General features: G+C 50.1%; 1 protein-coding gene across 3 annotated transcripts in view; it reads left to right on the forward strand.

Annotated features, from left to right (window-relative positions):
• The first annotated feature begins 3,764 nt into the window (after nt 1-3,764).
• Nucleotides 3,765-10,629, forward strand: part of LOC116563020 (tyrosine-protein phosphatase non-receptor type substrate 1-like) — a 16,384-nt gene continuing 9,519 nt past the window's right edge. For all 3 annotated transcript variants that reach the window (XM_032295643.1, XM_032295642.1, XM_032295644.1), the window contains exons 1-3: nt 3,765-6,136; nt 8,186-8,509; nt 9,315-9,635. In XM_032295643.1, coding sequence (XP_032151534.1) covers nt 5,938-6,136; nt 8,186-8,509; nt 9,315-9,635 — 844 coding nt within the window. In that variant the 5' untranslated portion in view covers nt 3,765-5,937. The remainder of the gene's footprint in view (nt 6,137-8,185; nt 8,510-9,314; nt 9,636-10,629) is intronic.

Consider the following 10,629-nt stretch of genomic DNA (forward strand, 5'->3'; position numbering starts at 1 on the left):
GCTGTATCTTGTGCTAGGAGTTGCAGATATCACGGAGACCAATAGAGTCCCCATTCTTGGCTTCCACGGTACATGCAGTCTAGCAGTAATGACAATCACCAATGATAAGAAGGTGTGATAGGTGCTCTGCTAAGGTCAGGAGTTGAGGGAGCTTGGAGCAGGGTCCCAGCTCATTGTGTGCTGGACTCAGGGAAGGCTTCCTGGGGGCAGACATTTGAGCTGAGATCTCAAGGACAAGGAGCCTATGGCTGAGTAGTTAATCTCTGCCTGGCTTGCCTCCTTCTCCTCAACCCCAAATCCAGGCAGTACTGATGCCCTCAGCAAGTCATCTTCCTGAACTCAGCTGGGTCCCTAGCTTAAATCAGTAGTTCTCAAGCTTTAGCTCAGTCAGAATGCTGTTTTGTTTAGTTTGTTTAACTGCAGATTTTAGGACCTCTGTAGGATTCTACATCTGGGGTGGGCTGTGATCTGCATGTCAGTCCGTGGCTCATATCTTTGGAAATCCTGGTCTATATCAGAATTCCATGGCTTTGGCATTTACCCTTGACTATTTGTTCAGCTTCTGAAAGAAAGAGGAAAAGGAAGTTCAGGAATGCCGATGTTGTCTTTCTGGGATTGCAGAGTCTGGGGAGGCATTGGGAGGGTGGTGTTGGTGATAGCAGGGACTGGGGGTCCTCAGGGCGTCCCAGCAAGGGCCCTCGGTCCTGGCACCCAACAACCTGGGGGACCTCCCACCAGCCATGTCATGCTACTGCCTCACCTCACAGCAGAAGATCAAGGGCACATGGCAGCACTGGTCACATAATCAACAGAACATGCCCCAGAATAATTAAATGTTTCAGAACAGTAACAGCAAAGCAGTTAATCAAGTGCGGATCCCTCTGAGAGTGGGGCCCTGTGCAATGCAGGGGTCGGACAGCCAGCAGGCTCAGCAGTGGGGTGAGTGGAGCCCTGGCCCAGGCTGAAACTCCAGTGTACAGGAAATGAAACCAGGCCTGTGAATACTCAGGGAAGAAGGATCCTTAGAGATCACCTGGCTCAGTTCCCTCCATGTCCAGTTGCAGAATCCAAGATCCAAGCTCACCCAGCAAATTGGTGGCAGAGCCAGATCAGAGTCCCAGCCCTGGGGCCCTCCTTCTCCCTCTTGCTCTCCCCTATCTCTTCTTTCCTGAGGTGGTCTCATCCTATGCAATGTCCATATAAAAACCATCCACATGCTGACAGCTTGCAAATGTCTATCCTCCATCTCCTTCACCTATCTCTCCCCCAGCTCGAGTCCTGTGTCCGGCTGTTCCCAATTGCAGTGGCCTCTTGCTTCCTCTTCTCCCCTGCTTCCTCCCTCACCCCGTCCAGCCTGTTCCTCCTCTAGCGCACACATGCACACAGCCACCAGGGTGTGAGTTTCCAATCTGCGACCTGGATCCTGCTGCAGTACTGCTCTCAGCCCAAGGCATTGCCCACAGATTACACTCCAGCCTCACCAGCACAGCCTCCAAGATCAGGTCCTGCAGTTTCTGTCATGACCATCTGTCCTCTCACTCTGCTGCCACCACAGTGACCTTGCTGTGGCTCACATGTGCCCAGCTCATGCCTGCCCTGAATGTGCATTCCTCTCTCTGGAGCATTCTTCTCCTAGAATTCCCTACGACTTCCACTTCCTTCATTCAGTTTTCAGCTCACAGGGCCCTCCCCAGAGAAGGCTTCCTGTGCACACGGTCCAAAATACACCCCGCCACCCTCTATCCCCTGCCTTCTTTATTTTTCTTCATACCAGTTAACCTCCCTGGAATTATACTGCATATTTATTTCTTTATATTTACTATCTTGCTCACTGCTCAGTTGCTCTGTGCCCCGAATGATGCCTGCTACATAACTGGCACTCCATATAAAGGATTGTTATAAGAATGAGTAAGTCAACGATGAAACAAATTTATTTAACACACGCATGTTCAGGGGCTAGTCAGTATCAGGGGCTGTGCGAGGCACTGAGGTCTCAGACATGGAGCAAGTAGACAATGAAGGGTTCCTGTCCTCAAGGAGGCTGATCGTTGTCTTGGGAAGTCCTAGACCTGTGTTTGCAGGAGGCTCAGAGTGACATGTGCAGCTTGTCGAGGCTGAGTCTAAGAAGACGGGGTGAGGGTAAAAGATCCATGGGTCCCTGCAGCAAGGAATTGTATTTTAAGGGACATCAGTGTCCCTGTTATAAAGAGCTAGCAGCTCTGTTTCTTCTTCGGTCTCTCAGCCTGTTCGGCCAGCACAGAGGCCCATACTCATGATGAGGCCTCTTGGGGCCCCAGCTCCCATAAAAGGTTGTACTTATAGAGTAGGTGAGAGCCAGTTCTTGCTGGTGTAGAATAAGGAAGAAGACTGACGTGACGCTACTCAGAGGAAGTCGAGCCTTACCCAGTTGACTCATGGCCCCACCTGGGCGATCCCTGTGGCTACCTTGGCATTCCTCAGGCCACCCCTTGGAAAACCCTGCTGGGAATACTCTGGACCCCTTTGTGGTGACTGAGCAACCCCAAGCTTCTGGAAGAATTGGCAAAACCCAAGCTATCTGAAATAACAAGAAGAAATTGTTGTTGATATTTAACCTATAAATTCTCTTAGAATTTGTTTTCCCCAAAATGAGTTATTTGCTTTGTGATGTTTGTTACTTACTGTATCGATTATATTTGAGAAAATGCAGAATAATGTGAAATGCTAAGCTGCGACTTGTAACTTTGGCTCTGCTGAACTGTTCTGGTAGAAACAGGAACTCTGTGAAAAGGACTAACCACATAACTTGACCACCGGAGAGAGATGACAGCACGTGATAGGCTTCTCGTTGCAAAGAGCCTATAAATGGCCGTGTAATGGAGAGGCTCATTACCCAGATTCCTTTCCCAGGAAAGGCATACTGATGAGGGCCCTGGAAAGGGAACACGACCCTTATGGAGAGCCTATGAAGGGACGCATGAGGGGCGCCTGTCTCTGTGGTTGAGATAAGGATGTAAAAGTCCTTCTTCTCCCACTGCTCCTCCAGGCCTGCACGGAGGCCCCTCCTCTTGCAGATTTTGTGGTCAGGCTGGTTGTCCTGTGTCAGACCCTGTTCCCCCTGCAGCTGTGAGCCCAATATGTTCTTGTTGATGATCATAAGTTTATGTTCAACCTTCAGTCTTGCTAAGGTGTATGATTTCTATGCTGACACACCGAAAGTTATCTTTACATTGTTCTGCTTTTATAATACCACGTTGTGATTTTTGTGCATTAGTTTTTGCAAATGTATTCTTTTTGTATAATTATCACTGAAACTTTGGGTAACTTTACTCCCCCTCCCCTGTTGAAAGAGCACAATGAAAAACTGAGGTTTTCAGAGGAATGTCAGACATCCATGGAGCAGCATTATGTGGCGTCTCCCCGGGCCAAGCTTTAAGGAAAACTTTCCTTGTCTCTCTTTCTTTTTCACCAACCACTCAATCACTTTGAGAGATCTTAAACCCATGTTGATGTATTGGGAGCTGGTCTCGCCAATAAAACCCCATCTTCCCACTTCCCCTTTAGCCTTCTAGCCTCACAAGGCAGGCAGGCCAATCCCCTGGCTGCCCTCCCACTGCAGCCTAGCCCTGGTGTCACCAGTCTTCTCCTTCCATGCAGATTGTATGATCTAAAGCTCAAGGGCAGATGCAGGAGCCCTGAAGGAAGCCCACTTCCTCCAGGAAGCCTTCTCCGCTTTCTCAGTGGGAGTGCTTCCTTCTTCCCTTACCCTGTAGCACATACCCTCTTCTTAGTTTGTTTACCCATGGATCCATCCATCCATCCATCCATCCATCAAACATTCATCCAGCACTTATTTACACTAATGACCAAGGACATGGTCCCTATTCTCCAGAGCTTACAGTCTAATAAAGGGAAAGACTTATTATATAACAGTTTCAAGTTAACAGTTAATAATTTAATTATAACTGTGATAAATGCTCTGCAAGAGAAGTATTTGAACCCACGAGGAGACATTATGGTAGGAAAGACTTCCCTGATGAAGGAATGTTTCACCTAAGACCTCACTGTCCACTATGGTAGCCAGTAGCTGCATGTGACAATTGAGCACCTGAAATGTGGCTAGTTTCACCAAGGAACTGAGGCTAGATAAATAATTGTATCAAACTTTATAGAATGACTATTCTATGTCAGGCCCTGTTAGGGCTAGGTCCAAACTAGTCTGGTCGAAAATGCCAACGTTATGTCTAGTTCAGCATCCACCGCCTCCCCTGACTCCAGCTGGGTGCTGCCCCCAAGTCCCTGCTGAGGGATCTGGAAGGGATGGAGGTGAGGCATTTTTTTGTTCCTCCTCCTTTCCCTGAATTGGGTCCATGTATCATCTGATGTGTTAGGGCCCAGGTGGGGAGATGGAGAAAGAGGGACCTCTTTTACCCAACAATCCTCTGTTCACTATGGCTGGAATCTGGAAGCCAGCTTCCTCGCAGGGCACAGGTGTGGGTTCCTAGGAGGATCCTGACTATGTGCGTGCATGTGCGTGTGTGTGTGTGCAATGTGTGTGTGCCCATGTGTGTGCCCATGTGTGTGCATGCGGTGGGAATACATAGTCCGCTGCACGGTCTCTCTTATGCACAGTCTGATCCAGGTTCATAGCTTCCCCCCAGAGTCCATGCTGCCGGCTCTTCCTCCTAGGCCCTCTTGCCAATCATCTCTCTTGAGTGGGATGCTCTAAGCTTGGCTCCCACCTTCAGTGGGGGTCTCCCCATGTACCTCACCCCTTGCCACTCTGTATGGAGGAAGCGTGAGCTGCTGCCCTGCCACCCCGTCACTCCGCCCTGCCATCTCTTTTCAGCTCCTTTTCCTCTGGCTCAGGACAACATCCAAGTGGATCGGCAAATCCACTGTTGCTTCAGCAGACACTGGAAAAGGAGCCAGCCTCCTCCTGCAGGCACCCAGTCTCTAGGAGTCACTTTGCAGTGCCTTGCTTGGCTGAGTGGCGGTGGGGGGTTGTGAGGTCAGGGGGAGTTTCCATAACAGCCTCCCTGAGGCTGACAACTCCTCTCAGTCCTCTCCCTCCACGTCAGCAGAGCGTATAGACCCCAAAGAGTTGGTGCGGCTGGGGAGCAGGCTGGGCTTGGCTGCTTTGTAATCAGTCTTGAGAACGTACCTGACCCCAAAGGTCCATTTGTTATTATCGAGTGTCTATTTTGTGCCCAGCGCCGTGTGGCTACTGCTGACGGCCATGAACAAATGGCAGTAGTCTTCAGGGGAAACCGCTTTTCATGAGGGAAATGGATAAAAACAAATAAGTATTCATCAGAGCTAACCACTGGAAAGCCAAGTAAAGCAAGGTGAGGAGATGGAGAGAGACCAAAGGGAGAGGCTGTTTTCACAGGGAGGTCGGGGAAACCGGTGGCTGCGTTTCAAATTCACCTCTCCCCAACATGGAGCCTAGCAGACAATTCGGGCCATGGGAAATCCACGCTGACATCGTGTAAGCCTAGCTAAGGCAAGGGTTGGGTTTCAAAGTCTAGGCTCTTTGTTGGTTGCAAGTGGTTGTGTATGTCAAGGCTCACTTCTCAACCCTCTGGGCCCATGTCTGATCCATTGTGCATTCCCAGAAGCCGTGTCTGGCTACTGAAGACTTGGTCACACTAGTGACCAAGGACATGGCAGGCTCTTGATGCTGCTTGTTCAGCATGGAGGAGCCTCCAGGCGAAGGGACATCAAGGCTCAGCATATCACAGGCCAGCTCTGTGGCTTGAAGCTTCAGGCAGAGCTCAGCCACTTCCCAGTCTTGCTCATGGGGAACCAGAGATAGTAGGAACTCAGTCAAAGGCCCCAGATGCCTCTCTGGCTGGAGAACTCAGGCCTGAAGGTTTGGGGCTTGGAAGGAGCCCTTGACCACAGTGACCACTTCTCTCACTGTGGCTCAAACCCCTGCTCCAGACACAGTGGGGAATGGGGTGGGCTGACCAGCTGGGAAGTATAAGTCCTGCTCCAGAGGCCGGTCAGTGGCTCCTGGGCTCTTTCAGGGCCGTATCCAGTGGTTGTCACCAGGAACAGACCGGGAGCACTGTGAGTGAATGTCTCACCATGGCTACCATACCTGCATGGGCCCTGGGCTCCCTCCTACCCACCCTTCTCCTGGGATTCACAGGTGAGTTCTGATTCCTGCTCAGAGAGACCCTCAGGGCAGATGTGGAGATCCCCAGGAATGACCAAATCCAGCCACTGTGTCTTCCTGAAGGGAGATTGAGGTTCAGAGGACATGACTAAGCTGTTTTCCTGCCAGACAGGCGCTGGTTTTCATCTTTTCTTCAATGTAGATCCTGGACACAAAGGGAGTTGGTGGGAGCTTGGGGATCAGAGGAGGAAGTGACCTAAGGGCGAGGGGTTCAGGGGAGGTCAGGGGGTAAAAGAGGAGCCCACCTCCCAGTTTTCCTGACATCAGCTCTAGTCTGGGTGTCTACCTGTTCTAGGTCAGAGAGGGTGTAAGGGTGAGAAAGACGAGAGAGAGAGAGAGAAAGAAAAAGAGAGAGAAGTTGCCTGAGTGATGGAGCCTCCAGCATTGGAGTTCTAGACCCAAAGTCAGAAGGTCTCCCCACCGTCTCTCCTTAGCCCCTTATAGGCTGTGTGACCTTGAACAAGTCACAAAACCTTTCTGAGTCTCTGTTTCCTCTTCTGGAAAGTGAGGACCATAATACCAGCCTCCCAAAGTTGGGATGTGGAGGAAAAGGAGCACACACAGCCGAAGTGTTTTTGGGCCCACACAGTGCTGTGCGCGGGTGGGGTGATGAAGGCTGTGTGCTAAGAGGACAAGCTCCCATGGCCTCTGTGCTGCCCTCTGCCACTTGTCATCCTGCTTGTCATTGGTTGGTTATGTGCCTTCTTCCCCCGCTACCTGACCAGATGCTTCTTGAGGGTAGGTCCTGTCTGACCTATCTCTGAGGCATCAGCACCCAACTCTCGACCTGGCGCAGGGCAGGGGCTCAGGGAATGCTGTGAAGACTTGCAGAGGTCCCTGCTCCAGAGCTCTGCAGGGCTGTCCTTAGGAGAAGGGGTGAGTCTCATCCTGCAGTTTTCCTGGGAAAATTCTGGGAGACAGATCTCAGGTAATATCCCGGAAGCAGGAAATATTTTGTCATAGTCCTAGCTTCATGTGAGGGTGAATGGAGCTGCTTCTTGTGGAGAAAGCTCCCTGTCACTGGAGGTAAGCAAGCAGATGCCGGGTGTCTAGCGAGCTGTTGATGGGAGGGACCCGCGTAGATGGGGCAACCATCCCTGTTGGGGTGCTCCTTAACTTCACAGTCAAGTCCTGATAAACTGACATCCACAGAGGAAACCCTGATTCATCACCATTCCCTTCCTATCCCAACTCAGTCTTTCTCCAGTTCTTCCCGTCTCAGAAAGTAGAGCTACCACCCACACAGCTGCTCTAGAGAAAACCTGGGAATTGTTGATCCATAATGCATTCTGCGCCTCACCCTCGATCCTGTCCATCACTGGGTCATGTGGGTTGTACCTTCCAAATGTGTCTCGAGTCACCCTAGTCCAGGCCACCATCACCTTGGCCTGCAGGCCCGGACCAGCTTCCCCTCTGGTCTCCCTGCCTCCATTCCTGCCACCCGCCTTCCCGTTCTTCACACAGCGACCCAGTTATCCTCTAAAAATGGACGTCAGACCACTTTTCTGCTCTGTCAAAGTCTCTACTGGCTTCCCATCACTCTTAGAATAGAATCAAGATCATCACCATGGCCCACAGGCTCTTCTCAGTCTGGACCTTTTGCCATGACACGAGGGTCCTACAGACTTCTCGGGTTCTCAAGCCCACCCAGCTCTTCCTACCTGAGGGCCTTCTCTCCTGCTGTCTCCACTGTCTGGAATGTGCTTCCTCTGTCCCTTCCCACGGCCAGCTCCTATTCATTCCTGTTTCAGCTCAGTGATCACCCCCTCAAGGAATTCTTCCCCAGCTGCCCTTCTAGAATAAGTCCTCTCCATATTCTTCCTCTGTGCACTTCTCGGTGAGGGCATTGGACCCAGCAGTAAACACATTTGCATTTGCTTGTTTTCCTGTGATCACATGCCTATATGCTGCCTGAGGACAGACCTAGACATGGCACATAGTAGGTCCCCAGGGTCTGACACACCTCTGGTGCCGTGTGTGTCCCACCCTCAGTGTGCAGTCACAGTCGCTCTCTTTCCTTAGCTGGCCAGCCCTTCATCTCTCTGACTGGTCCATCTCAGAGGACAACCCCTGGAGACTCGGTGCCTTTCAACTGTACTGCTGGCCCCTTCAACTCCCAGCACTTCTCCCAGGACGTCAATGTTACCTGGTGGAAGGACAGTGATGAACATCCAGCCTCAGCCCAGCGCCTGGTGCCTGGCAATGAAGGCAATGACTTCATCACCAGCAAGGCATGGGTGACACTGGCCCGACAGGATGTCTCATCAGAGATCACCTGCAAAGTCACCCACAGGGCCCTGGCACAGCCCCTGCAAACAACCATGAAGCTCTCCCAAGTACTCCGAGGTGAACAGGCAGTTGGGTGGGGTGGACATTCACCTTGGGAGCATCAGCTTTCAGGGTTTTTGCCCAAAGCCCCATTTCATGAATGGGGAAATAAAATTCCTCATTGATTTCTGATCATGTGTATAGTGGTTATAAATGCAGGTTCCGGGGACTCACCGACTGTCTGGGTTTAATCCTAGCTGTGCCACTTTACAACTTGTGGGATCTTGCAAGTTACTTGACTATTTGGTGCCAGTTTCTTTATATAATGGGAATAAAATGAAGACCTATTTCATAGGTGTCCTGTGAAGATTAAATGAGTTATTCCTTGTAAAACATGCATATCAGTGCCTGGCATGCAGTAACTTACTTACGAATGTGTGATCTTGTTATTATCTCATCCCAGACTCTCTTTCTAAACATCTTTGTTCTATTAATGTCATTGTTATGGTTTTTTTAATTTAAAATGTTTATTACTCATTTAATAATAATGAATAATGAATATCCACTGCATGCCAGACATGGTGCTCAGTGCTGGGGATACAGCAACGAGCAAAATAAAGTCCCTGTCCTCCTGGGCATCGCCTTTTACTAATTCTCAAAATTATATTTTATGATATGAAATATTTCAAAAATACAGAATATAGCAGACACGCATGGACCCTTACCCATATTTAATGAATATTAACATTTAGCCCTTTTTGCTTTAGATCACACATACAAGAAAAAATTATTTCTTTAAAAAAAGACAAGGGACCTTGAGGCTGGTCCCTGGGAGAAGGAAGGGGTCGACCTCACCAGACCCTGTTCCTATTCCTCTGTCTAGTTGTCCCCACCCTGAAGATCACCACCGAACACTCTGGGACCAGCGTACGTGCGCAACACAGAGTGAATCTCACCTGCCACGTCCGTCACTTCTATCCCCGCCACCTGCAACTCACCTGGATGCAGAACAGACGCATGATCCAGACCCTGGTGTCCCCTCAGGCCACCAGAAATCCAGATGGGACATATTCTCTGGAGCACACATGGCAGGCAGAGGTCACGCCGGATGAGCATGAGTTTGCTTGCTGGGTCGTCCACGATGAGCAGCCCCCGCTCAAGACCAACATCACCCTACAAGCCCAGGAGCACAGGCAGGGGAAAGGTGGGTGCAGCCTCTGGCCCAGCCCCTCTGGGCATCCCCTGTGGGCAGCACGGCTGGGGAGGGTTAGAGACTCAGGGTGGCATTGGATGAAGGTGAAGGAAGAAAGGATACCTTCGCTGGTGACAAAGCTCTCACCCATTTGTCCCCAAACTCCACTCCTCACTCCTTCCTCCACACCCTCCCCAAAAAGAAGGGGTGGGTCTCCCCTTCCCTAATTCCATGCATTTTGATGTTGAAAGTTCACCACCTTAACACTTGACTGCAAGAAATGGCAAAGATTAAGGACTGCTGAGCACCAAAGTCCCGTCTAGAAAGGCTATTAATCAAGACATGTGCAGTTGGAAGTTTCTGGATGGCAGCTTTAAAGAGAGGCCAGAATTCTGGACTCAGCTGGAAAAGGGTCCATGCAAGGCCTTACATAAGGTCTAGACAGGCCCTTACACGGGGTCAGACGGGCCCTTACACGGGGTCAGACTCTTCCCGAGGGTCAATGCAGGCCCTTACATGGAGTCAATACAGATCCTTCTCCTCTGCCCTTCCTTTTCCTCCTTGCGTTCCTTCTCCTTCCCTCCTCTTTTTCCTTGTCCTCTTCACTTTCTCCCTTTTTTGAGTGTTTTTATATTATCTTTTTTTGGACTTGATTTAAGTTCAGGGGTCCATGTGCAGATTTTCATATGGGTTAATTGTGTGTTGGGGGAGTATGGTGTGCCGCCTCTGTTATTTTTTGACTTTTTAATAATGGCCGTTCTGGCTGGTGTGGGAGGGTACTCATTATGGTGTTGTTTGTTTTTTTGTTTGTTAATTTATTCAAGTTCCTTACAGATTCCGGATCTTAGCCCTTTGTCGGATGCATAGTTTGCGAATATTTTCTCCCATTTTGTGGGTTGTCTGTGGGTTGGTTTTGCTGAGAGTTTCTGTGGCTGGCCTTGCCTTCCGGAATCTATCTATCTCTCTCTCTCTCTCTCTCTCTCTCTCTCTCTCTCTCTCTCTCTCT

Source organism: Sapajus apella, unplaced genomic scaffold (assembly GCF_009761245.1).
Source record: "Sapajus apella isolate SASKATOON/1434 unplaced genomic scaffold, GSC_monkey_1.0 scaffold33, whole genome shotgun sequence".
Lineage (NCBI taxonomy): Eukaryota > Metazoa > Chordata > Mammalia > Primates > Cebidae > Sapajus > Sapajus apella.